We start from the raw sequence: 23,294 nt of genomic DNA, 5'->3' as shown, positions 1-23,294 counted from the left end.
AGGGAGCAGCACGGGGCTGGCCTGCTTGGCGATTCCACTTCACAGAAGGCCTTTGGGCCTCTCTGACCTGAGAAGTAGGTGATCCAATCTGGGGAATAACGCTTTTAAAATTATTCCCCCTGGGAAACAACTGATCTGGGAGATCAAACCTAAAGTGCTTTTGCAGCCAGATTTAACCCACAAGTGTCCCTGCTCCTTGCACAAGGACCAGAGGAAGTGCCCTTGTCACCCTCTGGCACAGCAGCAAAGGGCAGCCCCAGGGTGGTGACTGAACGTGTCCCCCTTTCCCAGATGTGGTCCTGAGGCTGGCCAATGGCAGCCACCCGTGCGAGGGCCGGGTGGAGCTGCATTTCAACGGCAGCTGGGGCACCGTGTGTGACGACAGCTGGGACCTACTTGACGTCCAGGTGGTATGCAGGCAGCTGGGCTGTGGCGAGGCCCTTGCGGCCCCTGGGCGGGCACATTTCAAGCGAGGTCTGGGTCCCATCGCCCTGGACAATGTGGAGTGCATGGGGACAGAAGCCAGGCTGTGGCAGTGCCTGCACAGCGGCTGGTTCACCCACAACTGTGGCCACCATGAGGACGCTGGTGCCATCTGCTCAGGTGGGTCTTGGAATTGTGCGCCTGGTGTGGAGCTAGCGGCCTTCCTGCTCCAGGCTGTGTGCCAACCACGCACAGTGCAGCAAGGCATTCTGGAGCATCCCCACGGTTCCCCTGTGGCAGCCATTTGCACCCGCCTGCCACCCATACCATAGTTTCCAAAACCCTTTCTTTTCAACTGACTCTCCTGTTTCTACTCACATGAATCTATTGTACACGGAAACTTCACATCAACGCCGTAAGTTAAAGAGCTAAGATCTTTCCTGGTTGCCAGGAGCCCAGGTCCTAACCCAGGACTCTGATTCCTTTTTTCCATTCAGGTTTCTGCAGATTAATTCAGCAGTTGGACTCAAAAGTCCCCACCTATCTCTTCATCCTTCTGTGTTTGACTGGGAAAAAGCAAATTGACCTATCAGCTACGAAGGCTAGGATGAAGGGGAATGGGGGTGGAGGTGCTGGAAGGTTCTATGAATAGAGGAGAGGAGTCAAGGGGTAGAATCAGTGTTCAGAGGACGGCAGAAGCTGAAGCCACAAGCTGAGTGTGACATCGGAGGACAGGGCTGAGGGCTTAAAGAGACAGGAGGTTTGGAACCGGGCTCTTACCTGCCTGGGATGGGTCAGAGGTGCCTGGAAGGGACACCAAGCTGCAGCTTGGCGTTCTCTTCCATCCCTACCTGACCAGCTCCATGGTCCACACAGCCTTTCCAGTCCCTCCCTACAATGAGGGTACCAGTGTGCATCCTTGAGATAAATGTGATGCCACTCTTTACCAGGAGACATTTACTCTGGGAGACAAGACCCCCCACCACACACACAGGAAAAATTACAATACCCAACCAGCTGGCAAGGTGCTCTGTGCACCACGGTGACCATCACTGTGGCCAGCTTGCCAAAAGAAAGAAAAGAAAATGACATACAGTGTCTAGCCGTGGGATGAATGCACCCAGAGGTCCAGGACATCTGGGGCTTGTAACCATGGTAATGCGGGACCACCCATCCTTAGAGGCCTGGTTGGAGGGCAGCTGGTCCGAGTTCTCCCCAGGTCTACTCTCAGGTTTAAGGAGGGTGAAGGAAGATGACCCACCTGCACTTCTTATGTCTTTTGTAGCCTCTCTGCCTAGCCCAACACCAGCAGCTGCTGTGAGTTACACAACTGCAGGTAATTTCAGTTGTTTTTAACCAATTGGCTACAACTTGCCTTAGGATAGTCACCCTGGATGGTATGGTAGTGGTTTAGGGGCCAAACGTCCCATCTTCATCATTAACCAGCAGTGAGGCCTCTAGCCAATCTCTGAGCTGCTTCTTGCCTCGGTTTCCTCCTCTGGATGAGGCAGAGGATGGTGGCCTTTGTCCCTGGGCTCTGTTGGAATTCAGTGGCTTTCTCGGCACAGTGGCCAGGATGGTGCTTGCCAAAAGGCAGGGCCAACTTAGACATCAGCCATGGTCTTCTCACCTCTTCCACGGCCAGGTCCCTGCAGGGAGTCATCTCTGTACACTGCTTTCTGCTTGACAGAAGTGTAAATAATGAAGAAGGTGAAGAATCACTTTTCAGTTTGCTCCCGGTGCTGTTTGGACCAGGAGGGTTTACATTTCAAATTCATTCGGCTCCTCCCCCATGGCAGATCTTTAAGAGCAAAGTCCAATATAGAGAAGAGTTGGGGAAAAGAAATGACCCCAAACCTCCAGAGGAAGCTCCAGGGTAGGTCATCCTGAACAGTAGAGATCCCCACGGGGCCTGGAGCTATTGGCTCAAACGATATCTGTTTAAACAGATATAGTTTCTTGACTTCAAAGTATATCTGTTTCAAGAAAAGGAAGTTCCATCCAGCACCAAGCTCTGGTTTCCCTGAGCCTGTGTGAGTTGGCTCATATTTGCTGCACACACACATCTGTTGGAGTACTGTCCACAGTGGAAAGACCCACATGGGGCATCTGATTCAGAATCAGAAACTGCCCGCAGATAATCCAGAAAGTGGAGAGCCCACTGGCAGTTGACTGAGTTAAATATGTTTGACGTTGAACTAAGATGTTATGTAATTTTCTTCCTTTTGCTTCCTCTCTGTCCTTAGCATCTTTTTCAAAACCAACAGAGCTGCCCTCACCCACAGGTAATCAAGCCTTTCTTCTCTCTTCAGTTGTCTTCCCTTTGTAGAGTTTCATCTCAGAAAGACTCCAGCAGTATTGTGGTAAGAAGGATCCCAGTTGGATACACTGTCCACTTCCTTCTTCCTCCTGCCTCAGGCTGACCCTGTAAATGGCAGCCATTGGAGGGTGGGCTGATAATGTCTGGGTTCACCTAGAAAAGCTATGATGGATGGTGGAAGGGAGGAAACAGATGTGAGATGCAAGACTGGCTTGTGGGATGGTTTGGAAGTTGGCAGTTAGAAAGGCTCAGGGTATCTTGCTGACCCCAAATCCCTACCCATGAACTCATTGGCTGTGTTCTGAGCATGCCCAGTTTTTACTCCTTCAGTAACACTGTCCTTTGAACATGGATGTCACTCTGCAGTGGCTGCCCTTCACATTCCCTGGAATGTCTTTATATATGGGTCACACTTGATCCCAGGAACAACACAGATGAGAGCTACTATCATTGTCACTTGGTCAACAAGGGCACGCACACATACAAGTTAGTGTGTGCCTGATTGCTTCTTGTGAAAAATCCAGCAAACTCTTTGTCTGGATCCACAACTTCACAACACACAGTGGAAGGACAAAGTGGCACAGCTCACAGTCCAGGTGGCTGAGGAACAACGTGGCAAGCCACTGTGGTACCCAAGGCAAAAACGAAGGCGATGGAATGAGGGCAGAGTGGATCCTTGACTGTCAGTGCGCATGACATGGAAATGGCTGGTTTTTCTGGTGGCCACTCTGGACGGGCCCTCACGGAGGGTGTTCTTTGGATTGTCCGCCTAGGTCTGGGCCTGCGGCTGGCAAATGGGTCAAGCAGGTGTGAGGGCCGAGTGGAGGTCTTCCACAACAACACCTGGGGCACTGTGTGTGACGACAGCTGGTCCATCGAGGAGGCCTACGTGGTCTGCAGACAGCTCGGCTGTGGCCTGGCTTTATCTGCCCTCCCAGGGGGCAGCTTCAGTCCTGGGTCAGGCAGCATCCTCCTCGATGATGTCCACTGCACAGGCAGTGAGGCCTCCCTGGAACAGTGCCCTCATGGCAGTTGGTTCGCCCACAACTGTGGGCACCATGAAGACGCTGGCGTCATCTGCTCAGGTGAGCAATGGTCCCTCTTAGCCGGTGTCACAGATGCCCAGGCCCGGCCTGGAATTCCCAGATAAAATATGGAAAGGACTCCATACCTTTAGCCTGCCCCATGTCCATGACAGGGAACTTCTGTTCCAATGCTGAAAAACACATCAGCTGTTTAGTATATGGGGTGGCCCTGGTAACTTGAGTGTCTATAAAGCTTACTCGGTTGTAAAATAAAGAAAGTAATAGAACTCATGTCATAGCTTTGTCGGAAGGGTTAAATGAGACAATCCACACAGGACATGCGCTTAAGCATCTGACAAATCGCCAATACACATACACAAAAGTATTGCTACTTTGTTGGTGTCGTCATTTTAGTTACAAAGGTAAATTCTACCAGAATCACTGCTACACAGCTTTTAGCCAGGTGAGAACCCACACCAGAGGGTTCAGCCCTGATGCTCAAGGATGAGCATTTACCCTCAGCTGCCTCCAGTCACATTCAAACACAGAAAATGACCTTTTAAGTCACCGCACCTTCCGGTTTCTCGTGTTACACCCCCTGGTGTTTCCTTTATCTCTGCAGATTCTGCAGCTGCTGGGCATCCAGGTACCTGTGAGTTTGTGTCCGTTATTTGCTGACTGGTGACTCTCTGTCTGTGCAGGGGTCCCACAGTGGGTTTCCCTTTGAAGCTTTAAGGGGCCTTGACAATGCCCTGAGTCTTCTGTAAGGATCCAGGGTTGTTTCCCATTCTCCTGGGGCCCTGCTGTGTGCCCAGAGGAAAGGGCATCTGGATGTTAACAGGCTACTGTGTTGTCCCTTCTGCATTTGAGAGCAGCCTTTAATCTAAAACCCAAAATGGTAGTTCCTGCAAGAGGCCTTGGCAGACCAGGGAAAAGGGGAGGGCCTGGGGACAGAGGGCCCTGGGAACAGGGGGGAAGGAGGGCCTAAGGACAGGAGCCGTTGTTTCTCCACCTGCATCCACCGAACTCTGTGGTTCTGACAAGGCAGCCCTGTGTATGGGTCACGATCCCAACATGAGTTTTAGTGTTTATTCTCTTAATCAAAATAATGTGCAAACACATTCATGAGCTACCATTACATTGTAAGTGTAATCAGAGACTCAATGAGTTGTTTAAAGGCACTCTTATGACTTAGATGGTACGTGAAAGGAATATGAGACTTTGTTGATTTTTTTCTTAGAATGTACTTATGGAGGCTACTTCTCTTTTGTTCCTGTACAGTTTCTTCAAGTCCTCGGGATCATCCACCTATTTTCCATCAAATAGGTATTTTTTCTGTTCTTGCACTCTGTAACTGTTTTTCCGAGGCTGGAGTCCCACCACTTGACCAAGGGAGAGGTAGTGAACACTATTCCTGCAGTCCTGGTGCTGTATGGAAAAGGAGCTGGCTCACTGGAGGCACACCGATGGCGTGGGGGACTCTCCTACGTGGGGTTCTCTTCCAGGAGAGACCCAGCTCCCCACCCACCTCAGCCGCAGCATCCAAAGACCTGCACAAAAGCCCAGCTCCGCACTGCGCTCCTGCAGCCCTTCAGAAGGGGATCCCAGGAACCAGCCCTGACCGCAAAGGGCTAGACTCTGAGGCTCAACTTCATTTGCTTTGGGTTCAAAGGGTCTGTTTTCTTGCACTTTCTCGCAGCAGGGACTCCACATCTTCCTTTGTTTGGTTTTCCAAACTCCAACCACCTGCATCATCCCCAATAAGTACTTCACAGCTCTCTAAATTCAAGTGAAGCAAAATTAATTTTTTTTTCTGATAATCTCATCATGTTTGGGGAGACCTGGGTTAGAAATGCAAAGCCTGAACTCCAAGCATGCAGCTGCCCTGTTCTGAATTTTTAGAAACATGATAATAAAAAGGGTGGAAGCAGAATGGCTTCCACAAATCCAGAGTGACCTGTATTCCCAAAGTAGAACTGCTCCTGGCAGAGCCCCTGTGGAGTCTGCTAACTTGTAGGTACAAACAGCGGCCGCTCTGCTCGCCTGCTGGATGAGGCTCCACATTAGCACATCCCCTCCTGCTTGATAACACTGCCCACCCGCAGGCTGCACCAGGGCAACTTCTCAAGCCCACTTGGCTCTTGGCTTCTGCAGATCTGCTGATGGTGAGGCTGGTCAACGGGAAGAACCAGTGCGAGGGCCGCGTGGAGGTCTACCACAACGGCACCTGGGGGTCTGTGTGCGACGACCTCTGGAGCCTGCCTGCTGCCCAGGTGGTGTGCCGGCAGGTGGGCTGTGGGGCAGCCCTGGCAGCCCCCAGGAGCGGTCTGTTTGGCCACGGTTCTGGCCCCATCTTCCTAGATGACGTAAGGTGTACAGGCAACGAGAGCAACCTGGGACAGTGCCACCACCTTGGACTGTCTGTGCATAACTGTGGGCACCAAGAGGACGCAGGGGCTGTCTGCTCAGGTACCTGAACTCTGCGGAGCCCGGGTTCCCTCCCGAGCAGCACGGCCACCTCTGACAGGCAGGCACAGAATGGCATGGGGTCCTGGGATGGGGGAGGGTAAACGACTTGCCCTGCTTTGCCTGGAACTGTCCCGGCTTTACCACTGAGGAGTCACGTGTCCCAGGAACTCCTACAACCCAGACCTTGGCCACCCTCAGGTCAGGAGAAGAGTATCTCCTGCCCCATGTCCCAGCCAGTCCCCCTGGCCCTAAGAAGAGAAGAGATCCTGTGAGCCAAAAGACATGGAGACAGAAGTTGAGCCTCACCCTGGGCTGCTTCTTAATTTCAGGGAATGGCTTTTCCACGTGTATCAAACTCGTGAGTTTCTCGGGAAAAGGTTTCTCAGAGAGCTACTGCTCTCCTGATGGCTGAGTGCCTAAGTTGGGACTTTCTTGCCAAGAGGGGCCATTTTAGGCAACTATTCAAAACAGCTGAACGAACATACTAAACCCCTGTTTTGTTACCTTTTATTACTAATTAACCGTATGCAACAAGTATCGGTGACTCCCCACTCCATTGTGGGGTCTCGTCACAGCCCAGCACCACCCCAGTCTCCTCAGGGCTGCACAGTGAGGTTCCCAGATAGGTTGGAGATGAGGGAGAGGAGAGGGTGTTTCTACTGCCCTCTGTTGGTTGGTGGTATTTTAATCTGAAGACTCAGTGTTTCGTGGGGTCTAGGGATAAACACTCTGAGTTAAAATGGCATCAAATGTCCACCATCCTATTCTGTAGCCTCACATCTTCCGAGCCACTGTAGGTGACACCTGCCTGGTGGAGTTCAGAGATGCTTCCAGTGAAATGGGTTCTCACCCAGGCCAGGCTGAGATGGTTCACAGTCGCTGTCTGGATGAGCCAGACCCCTAGACGCTGATCTGCCTGCAGCACTGCTGCATTTGCTAGAAAGCTCTGACCCCCCACCCTGGCGCCAGGGGACTCACGTGGCTCGTGGCATCTGTCAGTCTTTGCTTCCCCTGATGCGAAGGCCTTTTCTCTTTCAGCTGTGGAAGCGGCCCCAGCTTTGGCAGGCGTGGCTCCTGCAGTTGGTAATCCTCTCATTGTTTCCCCCACAGCTTCCTGGTCATTGGGTCTTTCTAGGAGTCCCTGGGGTTGCAGCCAGTGATGTCGTGCCCTCCTAGATCCCTGCAACTGGGAAAGTACAGGCCTGAAAAAGAGGCAGCAGCAACGAGCAGAGTCTCTGCACACCTGCTCTCTGGTTCTGCTAAGATGTTTTAGTCTTTGAACCTGAGCTAATGGGAAAGCTCGGCCTAATGGAAACCTGAAGTTGGTTGTGACATCTACCAAGGTCAATGTCAATGACAATGAGTTTGTCTATCAATTTGATGGCTTGCTTCCAAAATAGATATTTATTCTTATCCTTGTAGTTACCTTTTTCCAGCCCAAAGATGAGAATGATGGAGTAAAATACTAGAAGTTAGAAATAGCCTGGGGAAAGCAGGCCCTGCATCTGTAAGCGCTAATTTGACTTAGTCCTGTGAGACCTGGAAGCAAGAAGCAAGAGCTGCTGAGCCTCTAGCATCTAGGGTGTGCTGTACAGAACCAAGGAAGTCCTAGCAGAAGTTCCAGTAATAACCTCTGAGTCTTCCCCAGACCTGTCCATCATCAGGTTGGCGGGTGGGAGGAGCCGGTGTGAAGGGCGTGTTGAAGTCCAGCACAACGGCACCTGGGGCACCGTGTGCGACGACCTGTGGAGCATCGAGGCCGCCCAGGTGGTGTGCCGGCAGCTGGGCTGCGGGGAGGGCGTCCGAGCTCTGGGGAGCGGCCACTTCGGGCAGGGCCTGGGGAGCATCCTCCTGGACGACGTGCAGTGCCGAGGCACTGAGACCTCCCTAGGCCAGTGCCGACACCCGGGCCTGTCCGTCCACAACTGTGGCCACCACGAGGACGCCGGGGTCATCTGCTCAGGTACTCGCTCTCGCCTTTCTCCTGAAATCGACAGGGCTGTGGCTCTTGGTGAGGGATCTAGAAACAGACGTGGGCAGGTCCGGGTCCCCTGGGGAAGCTCCCAACACGTTGGAGGCTGGTTCTCAGCACTGGGGCTGAGAGGTCTCATCTCCAAGCCCCTCAGCCCTCCAGCCTACCTGGCCTTGGTTCCAGGTGGCCTCTCTGTCATTCTTAACCTTCCTTCAAAGCTGGTTCTGCCTAAAGCCCTCCATCTCTGCAGTCTTCAAGGACTTCCCAGACTCCAGGTCAGCCACCCATGGGGGTCCTGGAACTTCCTAGTCTTTATCCTCAATTGTCTGTTTTGAGCTTTGAGGACGACACTGTAGGACGGCTTACGAGAATTCCATGACCAAAACCCCAGGTCTCAACAGTATTTCAACACTTCAACACTGTTTCCTTCTCCCTCTGTGGTTGGAATGCCCCCACCCCATTTTGTTTGGCAGGTTGGGTATTATCTTTTTCTTCTTTCTCTTGCCAAAAACTGTATGACGGAAAAGGAAATAAGAAGAAATGAAAATACCTACTGCCCAGCTTATCTCAATTCTATAGTCCAAAGAGTATGATAATAATTTCAGTCTCAATTAAGAAACTTTTCTTACTCTTAGTTTCACAATTCAGTTGTTTTGTGCCTAACTTTAATGTATCTGAGGTATCCAATTTTTAAATAAAAAGGTATCTTCTAAGTTCCTGATTGTTTTGCAATTTCAGCATCAGCCACAGAACTGACGACTATACCTGGTAATTTTATTTTCTCTCGTGCTTTCTACAAATCAGAGCTGTTAGATGGTCTTATATATGATGAGGGGTGCAGGTTTTTATCTCATGTGAAACTCAATATCAAGCTCATATCAAACGAATGTAAGGTGCTTACATATTCATTAACTAGAACGATAAAGGAAGGGATTGTGTGCCTTTTGTATCTAAGGTACAGGAAGTTCTTTCTGTTTGTTTTTTCCCTCTTCAGTGACACAGCTGGCCTCTGAGGTCAAATTCTAGTGACATGGCTTCACTCACATCTTCATTAGTATCCACACACACAGTATTCAATTTTTTACTATTACAGGACTGCAGATATCTCAGGCAAAACTTGAATCCACATTTTCAGAAAATAATGGAGCAACTAATCTCCGAAGCATATTTCACAGTACAGTCCTTTAATCTGGTGGTATGCAAATTTCCAAGAGCAATTTACATGGCTATATAAGTTGAGAAATGCTATATCCTTTCCTGGTGATTCAGTCTATTAGCACTTTCAAGTCTCTGATGAGTCCTATAGTGAGAGATCTCTTCTTAATTTGGTTTAACCTAATGTTTCCCAAACTTTCCATCACCAAAACCTTTCTGGTGGTGATGCAGCATGGCCCTATTTGCAACCAGAGAACCTAAGGTTATGCTCTGGCTCCAGTGTTAACCAGTTGGACAGTGGTGGGCAAGTCCCCAGACCTTTCAGAGCTTCTGTTTCTTTACCTGTAGAACGGAAGGATGGACACAATCGCCTGAGAGCCTTGTCCTGGAGACTTGAATGGTCTACGCCTGTGTAGGGGACAATGATGGGGGTTTCCCTGTCACCTTCCTTAGGGACATGCATGCTGCTGCCGACCAAGACTTGGTTTGGCTCTCCAATGTAAGCGACTTAAGTGTCCATTTTTCAAAGTCCTTTCAACACACCAGGGATTGTCCTAGGGCTTGAGTTGGTCATTGCGCAGCTAAATAAATTGGAGAAATACCAACTCAGTACAAAGCAGCTCAACTCACATTTTCTTTGAACTGTAAGTTGTTATGAGAGTGGCCCCTGGTCTGTCTTTCCCAAACCTCAAAGTCTTCTGCCAGGGTTAGTAGACTCACCTCCAAGGGAAACTGGAATAAAACACAATCCCCCTTTGTGTCTGCAGCTGTGAGAACTGCCCACCAAGACTTAGGCAAGGACAAGTTAGATAAGGGACCACCACAGTGGAACATTCTCCCAAGAGGTGGAAGAACCCTAGAGATTGCCCAGATCAGAGTCACAAATGGGCAGTCATGGACAAGTTTTGACCCCCAAATAAATTTAGATTCAGACAACCCAGTATTGCCAATGAATGTTTAAATTATTTTTAATCTCACATTTTGAAATGAAAGATTTGTTTTTTTTTTTTTTCTTTTAAAAATGTAGATTTCCAGCTTTTTTTCTTTTCTTTTTGTGATGTTAGGGATTGAACCCAGGACCTCATACGTGTCCTGCAAGTGCCTACCACTGGGCTACATTTCCAGTCGAAGATTTCCGGCTTTAACTGGAAAAGCTGAGAGTGGACACCAGGAGCATGAGGGCGGCAATTGCATGGGGCTGAGCGGGGCAGGTGGCCCCTTCTCGTGGGCACCTGCCCTCCAGTTTTCTCCTGGCCCATGCCATGTGTGTCTAGGCCTGCCACCACGCCCACTTGCAAGCTCAGTGCTTCTTAGAGTTGAATGTGCACATAACTCACTTGGAAATCTTGTTAAAATGCAGATTTGGATTCAGTGCATCCCAAGAATCTGAATTTCTAACAACAGGATACTGGTGTTACTTGTCCTTGGACTGATCCTTCAGATGCAGCAGCTGAAGTTTAGAAATGCAAAAGGACTTGTACGAGGTCCATTGCTCCATTACACAAACTCTAGAGACCATGACAAGTCACTTAGGTCCCAGCCCCATACACCACCTCCCTCATTATTTGTTTCCTTGATCTTAATTGCACAGAATAGAAGAATTAAATAAGAGCAAAGCATAATCAAACGTGTTGGGACACATTTATAAATAGGATCATATTTATGAAGATTCTTTACCAATGAACTTGACCAACAAGGATGTTATTTAAATACAACTTTCTTTATCTTTCGCTTGTTTTGACAGTTCCTACTTCAACTTCAGTCACAGATTTGGTCCTCACGACTGGTAACAAGTTTTTTGCTGACTTGTCCCCCTCCTGTGATACAGAGATATTGCTATGCTAAAATTCTACTGAGATAGTACAATTATTCCTCTATTTATTGGGGAATCACTTGGCTGAATTAATCCCCTATAGAAAATGGTCCAGAATCCAGAAGCAGACAAAGAGGGCCTCCATGCAGCCACTTTGAGATTCCAGCATTCAATCCCAAGTAAAGGACTTAGTACACACGGAGGGATGTGTACGTGCCCGAGCCCCTCTCTCGGCATTCCTACTTTCTACGCTCACATAGCAGCTGGCTACCTGGCCTCCCTACTGGCTGCATGTTAGGAGAGTAAAAAGTTTGGAGGCCAGGTACAAAGGATGGGAGGGTAACCCGAAAAGAAGAGTCCATTGGCCAAGCAGGCAATGCTAGCAGAGGCTCCACCAGCCACAGAAGTGCTCAGAGAAGCTGTTTGACATCACCAGACTTTCTAAGTACAACAATGTGGCACAAAAATGCCACTTACTTTCCTCCATGTCCCTCTGAGATGCTTCTGTGCATCTCAACAATATTTTTCCTAAGGACTCTAAATCACACAGATTAGAACACCATCAGTACCTTTTGTTTAAAAGGACCAGAATCTTATAAATGGAATCAAATAATGTGTATATTTTTGTGCTTGACCCAAATATACATTTGAATAATATCAGGATTTGACTTCTACTACCGCAGTGCACGTGTTTGAACTTGGATACATAAACTCTTATTTGGGGAGACAGGAGATTACTAGTCCTCATTTTTCCCAGAATGAAGATCAGTAAATGAGACCATAGTTAAGGCAGCATTTGGCCTTTCTGCAGAAGGGTCTGACGGGATGACTCACACCTTCATGGCTTCATATCCAGGCACAGCTTTCACTTCAGAGGAAGAAACTCCTTCACCTGAGGAGCCTCTGCCCTGTACTGCACATGTAGGCAGCATGAAGGTCTGCCACACCCCTGAGACCAAGACGAGGACAGTCTTGGGAGTGCGGTAGTGTCAGGTGGTCACTGTCTCTGAGCAGAGCACCTTCTGCGGGCCAGACCCGTGTCAGGCACAAGGGCCTGGGAGGGGAGCTCCCCGGCCAGGTCTGCTCAGCTGTCAGAGATTCTCGTGCCCTCCGCGTCTCTCCTTCATGGCGGAAGTCATACATTTGCTTGTGAGATCTTTTCATCTTGTCTGTACATGAGTTGGTCTCCTTTTTGAGGGCAGCAGCTATATGTAGTTTTATTGACTATTTCGCTCCGGAACTGGCATAGGGGAATGGGCGATTAAGATGTGCGAATCAAAGAAATGAAAGACAGGTTTCTGTGCTCCAGGGATAAAGAGAAGAAAATGTTAACTATAAAGCAGTGTTTTATAGTTAAAACCTACCAAAGGTTTTAACCAATTATTATTTCTTATTTCCAGGATCTTTGCACAATACTATAACCACTTCAACAGGTAATTTAAATGTTATTTTGGGTTTCATCTTGCTTGCTACAGATTATTTTAATTTCCGGTGAATTCTTTAAATAACCATTTATGTCTTGGCCAAATTATTTGATTATTTAGTAATCTTTTGAGGTTTTTAATATGCTTCTATTGAGCTGGCTCAGAAAAGCCATCTCCCCTGATGGTGAAGGAATTTTGTTTTTTCACAGGGAAAAACTCATTCAGCCAATTAGCCAAGTCACGGGCACAAGTGGTCTAACACAATCGCCCGCTCAAGTACATGGAGGCCGGTCACCAAGTGGTGTTGCTGGAACAGGGAGACATCCAGCCATGGCTTGCACTAATCCTCCTTGACGTTCTACTAGTATTCAGTGAGGACAGCCATGTGCTGGCTCTGTGCCCAGGAAGCGAGGACGCAGAGTTGACTAAGACAAATAACTCTGCTCTGTGCAATAGATGTTGAGTGAATCTGGTTGGAATTGTGTGAGAAATTCCTAACGTGACTTGGGGATCAAGAACTTTCCAAATAGAGTGTAGAAGGCCTGGGGGGGAGCATTCCAAAAAAGGAGACTTTCCCCTAGTCTAGGTGCAGCAGCAATTGAGAAATAAAGTATCAGTGTCAGCACCCAAAGCTGGCCTCTATTAGTGATGAAACTAGGTTGGACAGCAGCACTTAGTACAAAAGATAAGTGGACCTGCCGCCCCTTCCCCGCCCCGTCTGTGTCTTGGGACAGTGCACCTAGAAAAAATTCTAACCTCCAGAGTTGACCCTTTCTTGGGTCACTGCCTCCCTGCTCCATGTGAAAGGAAAGGAAGGCTGGGAAAGCAAGTCCCAACACAGAATCTCTGTTAGACTAACCCTCTTCAGTTGGGAAATTTGGCCAATGGCTATTGCCCTCCAAAAGGGACTCTCCAGCTCCATGGGAAGAAGGGAAGGCTGGGCCTCAGGAAGGGAGACCCCAGGCATGGCATGGCTTGCAAGCTGTGAGGACCTAGGTGGCCTGCCACATCCTGTCTGGAAAGCAAGAGGACAAGCCTGGCCAGTAACGGAGATCTAAGACACCACTGTGATGTCTCCTGAATCTTCGAGAAGCATGTGCACTTGACATGACTAATTCCCTCCTTTTCACTTCTCTTTGCCTGCAGCTTCCATCTCAACTGCTGTGACCTCTATGCCAGGTACAACTCTGCTATTGTCCCTTCAAGTGCCTCTTTTTGGAGTTCCATTTATCACAACAGGCGGATTCACAAAAACTTTGCCCCAACTGGGCCTCAGTAAGAGCAGAAGTCTGGAGTACCCCCTCAGGTACTGAAGTCTTCTCTCCCCTTTACCTACAGATATTTCTTCAACCTCAGAAGACACAACCTCTCCAACTGGTAAAGTCTCCCACATTATGCTTTTTAAATCAATGAGATGTGCTTAGGTGGACACGGCTGTAATTACCCCAGATGAATAGTTCATGGGCTGGGAGGATCCCAAGCAGGTCACAAAAACCCACAACGGAGAAGTCCCAGGGCCACCTCCTGCTTGGGACAGCCTACTCCACATTCTCTGGAGTACTTGCATTTCTCTAAATAAACCCTTTATGCTTATTCTAAAAAAGGAAAGAAAGAAGGGGAGGTATTAAGGAGAGAGGGAGGGAAGAACAAGAAAAAAATGGAAAGGAGCCTACTAAATGACCACCTTAACCACAATGTGAAGTTCAAGGAGAAGACACACCCAGCTAGCCCCACTCATTTTCCAGTGTCCGGTTCTCTTGGTTCATACACAGATGCATCTTCAACCGCAATAGAAGTGGACACTGACCCTGGTAAGCTTTCTCCCTGTCACATTTCCCGAGTTAAATGTGATCAACTTTTTCTTTCTGTCTGGCAACAAACACACGCACCAGATGCTTGCTCTGTGGCACAAGCCCTGTGTGCACAGAAAGCCCAGCATCCTCCTCAGAAGGAGACCCACACCCCTTTGCTCAGCCATCGACACAGAAGAGGCCCCTCCAGCAGAGAACACTCTCTGCCTGCTGCCCTGGTCTTGATCAGACATGCCCGAGGGAGGACAGGGCTGGGGTCCCTGCCTCACTGCTCGGCCACGTGTGTAACAGTTGAGGCTGAGCTTCCAGCCAGCCAGCACACCCAGCACCCACACAGGAGAGCTGGATTGAGACAATGTGGATTCTACTCATTTGCTCTTTAATTTTTTGACACCATGGATCAACCCAAAACATTCTTCTCCATTTGCAGATGTAATTCCCACTGCCCCAACTTCAAGCAAAGCTCCTTCTTCACCAGGTACGCCCTCTGCTCCTTGCAGTCCCTGTCAGTGACTTTCTGAGCAGCCCCAGCCCAGCAAGAATTAACACACCCAGAATAAACACTTCCTGTTTCCTTAGGCAAGGTCAGGAGAGGCCAGTCAAGTCCCAGGGGGTTCCAGATCACTCCCCCATCACTGGTTGTGAAACTGAACACATGAAGGCAGGTGGTGGGACAGATCGAATAGGATAAAGGAATCTCAAGATCAAGACCTTAGAGATGATCTAGACCAGTGACTCTCCAGTATCATGTGCATGAGAACTTGCTTAAGTGCCAATTCAGTGGCTCTGGGAGGAGTCTGAGCTCTGCATTTCTAACAGGCTCCCCATGAAGCCAATGCTGTTGGTTAAGGACCCCACTGGAGGTGTAAAGAACTGACCCACCACCCTCATTTTGAAGGAAAATGAGGCCCAGAGGTCAAAGACATTTGCCTGAGGTCACAGAGCTAGGGTCAGGCAAAGCCAGGTCCTGACTCCCATCTAAGGCCCTTTCAGCTCCCAGGCATTGCTCATGCATCCACTTGGGCGATCCTGCAAGTCCTGACACGGGGCATCTTCAGTAATAATGCTCTGCTGAACTTCCGTTTCTTTTCTTTCTTTTTCAAGTCCTGGTTACTTTGACCATATATAGGGATAAAGCTCAATGAAACCAAAGTCGAGTCCATCCCTTTCTCTTGTATTTGACATGGCTTTCCTTCACTTCTTCCCGTTTCTTCCCTCCCTCGCCGCCTCCACTTCTCATTTCCTCCCTGCCTTCCTTTCTGGCCTTCGCCATGCCTCCATTTATGTCAGAAGGTCCCCTCCCTTGTCATCACACCAGGCAGGCTTTCTTTGTGCATTTTACACAGATCAGGTGGCACTTCCTATTTTATCCCTTTATGAAAGCTGGACAGCCCACATCTCTTCCCGTTGCTGTGTGAGGACAGGTGTGGTGGCCACGAACCCCCTCCTCCCTGAGCCGTCGCCCCGAGCTGATGTGAAGCAACTCCCACATCCTAAGCTCAGGAAAAGCAGAGTAGTTAGAAGGACTCTGTGGCCTTACAGGTTTGAACTGTGGATGATCTGGTCGTGTTATACAATCCCTCTGAGTCTCCTTTTCTAAAATAAGATAAATACACCCCTGCATTAGTCCTCGTAAGCTTCAAAGGCATAAATTACCTGACAGGTTGTGGATGCTCCAAATGAGACTCATTCTTGCAAAATGCTAGTTTCTCACACACCAACCATTTCATCCTGAATGGGTAAATCCACAAAACAAACACATAGCACTTAGGAGACGGGCTTATTCTCATAAACTTGTAGTCTACAGTGTAAAATGATAATAAGGCCAAATTTTAATGCTTTCTTTTCACTAGAATTTTTTTTTTTTTGGCAGCTACAGATTCAATTTCAACAAAAATGACACCATCCCCTGGTAATGATCATATGCCTGTTGCAAGATTATTCTTTTCAAAAATTCAGTATATTTATAAAGCTTCTTTTGTGACCATTTAATAAATTATTTCATTTCTGAAGACTAAACAGCATATAAGACCACTTGTTACATTTTTATGCCCCAAAATAAAACTTCCTGGACGGTATTTCTGCATTTGAACACAAGTAGAAACTTAAAAGTGTTACTATTCAGAATCAGAGGAAATATGGGGCTTCTCTTCCACTTTGACTATAAATATGTGATTTTGAGGGGACTCATTTTAAGGATTTTTGTTTGTTTGTTTTTTTACAGTTACAATCTCAGTTGAAGAAGAAATGGTCCCTTTACCTGGTAATGTTCATTTGTTTCTGAGCACTAATAATGCTGTTAGAATAATATTCCTTTTGCATTTAAATTTGGTTCATGGGCCAGTTCTCTGTACATGTACAGGCACACACACTGTGGGTCATAGGTCCACCCGAAGCTCACCTCCCAGGACCTCACTCAAGACGTGTCCCCACGCACAGTTCATGCCCCACATCTGACCCCATGCTGGGGATCAAACCCAGGCCCTCGGCATGCCAGACATGTGCCCTATCACTGAACTACACCCAGCCCCACAGCCGCGGGTCAAACAGGCCTGGGTATCGTGCTTCCAATACTGCAGCAGCCAGGTAGGCCAGGAGAGGCAGCCTCCCGCATTGGCATACTGCCACCGGAAAAACTGAGCCAGTGGGATCAATGAACCCTCCCTAAGCCTCTTCCATATGGCAAATGGTGCAGAAAATTAAAAATACAGCCACTACAAAGCCAATTCATGTGAAAACAATTTTACACATCTCTGGGTTGGCATGTTAACATATACAGTCACGTGCCCATAACAATATCTTGGTCAATAGTGGACCCCATATGCAGCTGTGGTCCCATAAGATTATATGGCCTCGTGACCTGTAGCCATCTTGCTTTCTGTAAGTACACTCTATGATATACAGCAAAATCACCTAACGTATTTGTCAGAAATCCTCATTATTAAGCAATACATGACTACAAGTTTTACTTTTATTGTTTTTACTTTTTAAATCAGCTCTTTGAGAGTATCATTTATGTACAATTGCACACATCTGAGTTTTGTCCAATGTAACTACACAACAACTAAGACAGAATATTTCCATCACCCCAGAAAGTTCCCTCATGCCCCTGTGCAGTAAGTCTCTCCCACCTTCCCTAAGTAACATCTGGTCTACTTCTATGTCTACTCTGTAGTTTGGATTTTTTCCCTGGAATCTTATGGAATGAAACCAAATAATGAGACCCTTTTGTGTCTTATTGTATTTAAATTGTTTTTGAGATTCATCCCTTGTGTTGGTAATGTATTCCTTTTCTTTGTTTAGTAATATTTTATAATGTGCATACACCATAATTTATACATTCTCCTTGTGTCTGGGCATTTGGGTTGTTTCCAGTTTGGGGAATGTGTATAGAAATTCTGCTATGTACAAATCTTGCTGTGGGCATATGTTTTCATGTATCTTAAGTAAATATGAAGGAGTAGAATAGCTAGGTTACATGATACAGTTTTATTTTGGGGGGAGGGCACTGGGGATTGAACTCAGGTGCACTGGACCACTGAACCACATCCCCAGCCCTATTTTGTATTTTATTTAGAGACACCATCTCACTGAGTTGCTTAGTGTCTAGGTGTTGCTGAGGCTGGCTTTGAACTCCTGATCCTCCTGCCTTAGCCTCCCAAGGTGCTGAAATTACAGGCATGCGCCAAGGCACCCAGCACATGATACAACTTTTTAAATCTTTTTATTTTATTTGTTCTAATCAGTTGTACATGACAGAATTCATTTATACATTTTGATAGATCATACATAAATAGAGTGTAATCTCTCATCTTGCAGGATCACATTTTTTATAGTTAAAATATAAGCTCTTCCTCATGAACAGTAAAAGTAATTTCATAGGTCATATTTTGTTGGATGAGTTAGGGCAGAGTTTTAGTTTAGAACAACCGTTTTGTAAAGAGTGGGAGGAGAGTTGTTTGATTTTTACCTGACAGTACTTTTTATTTTTTTCCTTTTGAGTTTTGTATTTTTGTTACAAGATTAAATTCTAAGTGTCTGGGAAACTCTTCTTGCCCATAATGGACACTCCTTGGGTAATTTATTTAACTTGGCTTTGAAGGTGAGAGAGAACTAGGAACAGCAAGATCATAAATGGCACTCGATCCAGGGTCATATCTCGTGCTGCGAGTGACACCCCGAGATGAGACGTGTGCAGGGTGGACACCCGGGCGGAGCTTCTGACCGCGTCTCTTGCCCGCAGACCGCGCGCTGCGCTTGGCGGGCGGACGGGGCCGCTGCGAGGGCCGGCTGGAGGTGCGGCACCAGGGCGCGTGGGGCACCGTGTGCGATGACCACTGGAACATCAAGAACGCCCGCGTCGTGTGCCGCCTTCTGGGCTGCGGCCGCGCGCTGGGCGCCCCAGGCCGCGGCCGCTTCGGCCCGGGCACCGGGCCCATCCTGCTGGATGACGTGCACTGTGCAGGCCACGAGGACTCGCTGGAGAGCTGTGCGCACGCAGGCTGGGCGCGACACAACTGCAGGCACAGCGAGGATGCGGGCGTGCTCTGCGCAGGTACCTGCTCCTCGCGCTCCCGCCTCCGCCCCGGGCCTGGGCGTGTCCCGTGGCTCCGCCCCGCACTGCCCCTGAGCGCACCTAGGTCCAAGCTCACGTGCCGGGAACGCCAGGTTTGGCCAAGATCCCACGTCCTAGGATACTTAGGTGACCAGTGTTTTAACCATCAGGCTCAGGAGTTTATTTATCGTTTTTATTTCATTCCAGTTCGATGCCATATTTGTTCTGAAATATAGCTTAAAGATTATGAGGTCGAAGAAAGGGGTGACAGTGTCACAATATGATGAAGGGCATAGATCTTGCTGCTGCTCAGTTCCTTTTTCAGTCTCTGAGGAGGGCTCCAAGGGCACAATCCCAGGGCGCCACTGTATCCTGACCTAATCCTCAGAGGTCAAAAAGACACCCGGTGTCCCAGACTCCCTTGTGTCCTTTTCATCTGAGATTTGGCCGATACCTTTGCTGGAATATATTTTATTGTCACCCAGCATCTTTCTTGGCATTCTGGCTTCCACAGGATGACTACCTTCTGCGTGGAGTAGGACTCACTTGCATTTGTCCTAAATTGACCTGTTAATCTCAGGCAGTTACGGAATTCTAAGATTTGAATGAGTCTGAGCTCATGTTTTCTGTTCCATTCTTAGTTTTTTACAGGTGATCAAAGGAAATGCTGCCATTGCTTTTACCCTTATGTAGGTGTTACCTGGTTTTGCACACACGTGAAGCCCAAGTAGGAAAGGTATCAAAGACCTCTGGTGACATTAATCCTGCAGACAACCAAGCAATATGGGTCTGCATGGGGGTCATGGGGTCCTTATCTTTTAGGTCTTTTGGATCATTTTTATTGTGTTTGTTTGCAGTTGCAGTCATCTCTAGTGCTGTCAGGAGACCCACCCTCAAGGACAATCCATTTTTCATTCTTGTGTTATATGCCTAGTAGGTTTCCTTTCATGGACTACAGTGTCCAAAGGACCAGTGGTCTGGGACCAGAGTGTCTGAAGGGGTTGAGTGAATCAGGCCAGCCATGCTCCCAGGCTGAGTAGGGCCCAGGGTACTGTCCTGTTTTGCTTCTCAGCCTAAAGTCCCAAGTGTACCATGTTTATGGAGAGGGGCACCAGCCAGAGTTCCTACATGTGACAGTATCTATAAACTTGGAAGTCCTGTGCTTACTCTTCTCCTGCTCCAACAAGTCCTGGTGTTGACGAGACCCATATTCTCAACACTACTTTGCATATGCCAGAATCCAGCTCCCTCCAGAATGCCTGGGCCCTCCTTCCTCTGCAGGCCCTGGAATATTCTCATGCCATCATATTCCACCTTTAGTAGCTAAATCAGACAAGCCCATTTACCTACGCTTCTTGTGTACTGTGCCCTCTTCCAGTGTTTCAGCTCTGTTGACATTTGTTCCTCATCATCTCCCCTTTCCAGATCCAGCTGACTCTGCTGTGCCCAAGGAAAATGGTAAAGTCATCTGCCTTCCAAGGTCTGAGGCTGTGGAAAGGGGGAGCTAAGAGGGCAGCTGAATGGGGAGGAAAAGCTGACGTGAGGGGAGCAGCCTGTGTTTCCACTGAGACCTCGGGTTTCTGTCCACTGTGGGCTGGAGGAGGTTGGCAAAGAAGCTCAGGCTCTCAGTGGTTGCCTCCAGCTTACCTCCATGCCAACTCCCTACAGACAGGTTCAGGCTCAGCTGTTCTCTTCATAGAAAAGGAGCTGCCCTTAGACACAGCTCCATCTCATGGCCCATGGAAATGTGCTGTGGGCAGGATTCCCCATGGATGTGGTTTGACCTCAAAACCTTTTGGAGAAGGGGAAATGTATTGGTCAGTTTTTCATTGTTATGACAAATAACCTGAGAAAAACAACTTAGAGGAGGAAAGATTTATTTTGGCTCACGGTTTCAGAAGTTTCAGTCCGTGGTCAGCTGGCTCCATTGCTGTGGGCCTGAGGTGAGGCATAACACCATGGAGAAAGGTGTGGTGGAGGAAGGCTGCTCAGCTGACTGCAGCCAGGAAGCAAAGAGAAAGAGAGAGATGCGGGGCTGGGGGCTGGGGATAAGAAATAACTCTTCTGGGACACTCCACAGTGACTTACCTCCCCGAGCCATGCCTCACTGCCTAGAATTCCCACCACCTCTCAGTAGTCCATTCAGCTATCAACGAATTAATCCAGAGCCCTCACTTCCCCAAAGCCCCACATCTCAGTGTTGCTGTATTGAAAACCAAGACTTCAACCCATGAGCCTCTGAGGGGCATTCCAGATCCAAGCCATAACAGGAGATATAAGTAGTCAATGAAAGTCGAGTCATGGGTGGTGGTGAAGAGAACTGAGCCAGCCCCTGCCCAGAGCACTGTCTGTGGTACTTTTAGAAAGTAGATTCACCCACCTGACCTGCAAGCCCGTTGCACCAGGTTCTCTTTGTGAAGATCTCCCTGTTCTGCAGCCCGGCTCTCCTGCTTGCCCCACCTCTTCCGAGCTGTCATAGACCGAGGCTATCTCCGGAGACTGGGCTACTCCTCCTGGGATGTCCACTTAAATGATGATCTGTGTCGCCCACAAGTCACTGGGCGCTACCTGATCTTCAACATTCCATATGGCCACTGTGGCACTGTCCAGCAGGTAAGAGACCCTTCTATGGATGGAGACTGAGGAGAGGGCCTTGGAAAACAACCAGCTGCAAAGACCTGTGTGGGGACAGAGAAAAGCTCAGCCATGGCTTTATTGTTCGGTTTTGGGAGACCTAGAGCGGCTCGCTAATTTGTCTGAAACTTTCCTTCCTTTGGGGAATGCAGGACTCTGAGCCTGGGATATGCTGCTAATGCATGACAGATGTGTAGATGGATGGATGGATGGATGGATGGGTGGATGGATGGATGGATGGATGGATGTGTGGATGGATGGATGGATGGATGGATGGGTGGGTGGATGGATGGATGGATGGATGGGTGGATGGATCGATGGATCGATGGATCAATATATTCTCTTAGCTCCAAAACCAAGCATTTTTCACAGCATGCTTCTTGACTGAGCGTTAGGGCACACCTGGCAGGTACAGCTGTGGAGCCAGTAAGGGAGGACAGATTGTTTGTCCATTTGTAATGTTTCAAACCAAGTACCTGGCTATGTTCCACAATCTAGAAAGCAAACATCTAGGACATTTATGAATAACAAATGTAACTTTCCTTAACTCCCTGCTTATTTCACAAAACAATGGCGTTGAAATGAAGGAAACTAGCATGCTAACTGTGTAGGAAGAGTGAACCACTGTGTCACCCTTTCTCTTAGCGTATTTAACAATATAATATGTTCCAGAGCAAGATCCTTAGGCCATTCCTCGATTCTTCAGCACCCGCAGTTAGACACCTACAAAAAGCCTGCCTGACATTTTGGAGGTCAGATTCATTCAAGCAATTTACATGATTCCAAGTAACCACGGAGTTCATACTTCACATTTGATCTCTTATTAGGCTGTACAGACCATGGTCATTCTTACCCTTTTACTCTAGAAATTCTGTGGACCATCTCAAAGGTCCCTGCCCCCAGAGCCACTGGAAACCCCCACGTCTGGAAGGAAGGCAGCCCGGACATTGTCAGGAGGATCAGGCAGAAGTCCTCTCTGGTGCTGGCTGGCCCAGCTTCCCTAGAAAGGCCCATGTTATGACCTCAGAGCTGGGGCAGCCCAGCAGTCAGCCACCACATACGATGGAGGCCAGTCCAAAGTCCCTAAGGAGAACATTGTCACAGGAAGGTCTGATTTCACAGTCAGTACCTGAGAACCACCTAGGTGCTGAGTACATGGTGGCCACAGACTGACAGGTTCCTGCCCTTGGCTGTTATGTCCAAGGAAAGGAACTGGGCACTGACCAAGTCCTTCGAGTAGTGAAGGGGGGAAAGAGGATCAGCAAACAAGGACTGCCAGCACGGCATGGCTTGGGGCGGAAGGGATGCCACTTTAAAAAGGGGGTGGCTGAGGAGCCGAGCCTGAGTGATGAGATGAAGCGGCCAGGTAGGGGGCAGGAGAGGTGCTGGGTGCACCAGCAAGAGCAGGCCAGGCAGCAGCGAGCTGGCTGTGGGTAGGTGAGGAAGAGACTCAGGGCCAGAGTCCAGGGTCAGATCAGAAGGGAACAGGGCCATGCGGCCATGGAGTTGGACTTATTTTAAACTGTACATCTTCAAGAAGGGCAGTCCCTCCCTGGTGGGGGAGGAGGATAGCTGTTGGTTCTGAGGAGCAAAACCAATAAAATCTTTCTCATGGATAATGCATGAGCATTACACACATGGTATATTTGTCACATTAAAATTCCTTAGTGGGGGCTGAAGAGAGGCAGGATGG

General features: G+C 48.5%; 1 protein-coding gene across 1 annotated transcript in view; it reads left to right on the top strand.

The window, feature by feature from the left end:
* LOC306660322 (scavenger receptor cysteine-rich domain-containing protein DMBT1-like) overlaps positions 1–23,294 on the top strand; it is a gene marked incomplete at its 5' end in the record, with an annotated part of 61,732 nt that overhangs the window by 34,747 nt on the left and 3,691 nt on the right. The window contains 8 exons of the mRNA XM_079138428.1: positions 292–603; positions 3,517–3,828; positions 4,391–4,414; positions 5,923–6,237; positions 7,850–8,248; positions 18,656–18,967; positions 20,393–20,425; positions 21,405–21,580. Coding sequence (XP_078994554.1) covers positions 292–603; positions 3,517–3,828; positions 4,391–4,414; positions 5,923–6,237; positions 7,850–8,248; positions 18,656–18,967; positions 20,393–20,425; positions 21,405–21,580 — 1,883 coding nt within the window. The remainder of the gene's footprint in view (positions 1–291; positions 604–3,516; positions 3,829–4,390; positions 4,415–5,922; positions 6,238–7,849; positions 8,249–18,655; positions 18,968–20,392; positions 20,426–21,404; positions 21,581–23,294) is intronic.

Source organism: Sciurus vulgaris, assembly GCF_902686455.1.
Source record: "Sciurus vulgaris genome assembly, chromosome: 4".
Lineage (NCBI taxonomy): Eukaryota > Metazoa > Chordata > Mammalia > Rodentia > Sciuridae > Sciurus > Sciurus vulgaris.
The sequence above is the reverse complement of the archived record's forward strand: the minus strand, read 5'-3'. Positions and strand labels throughout refer to the sequence as shown.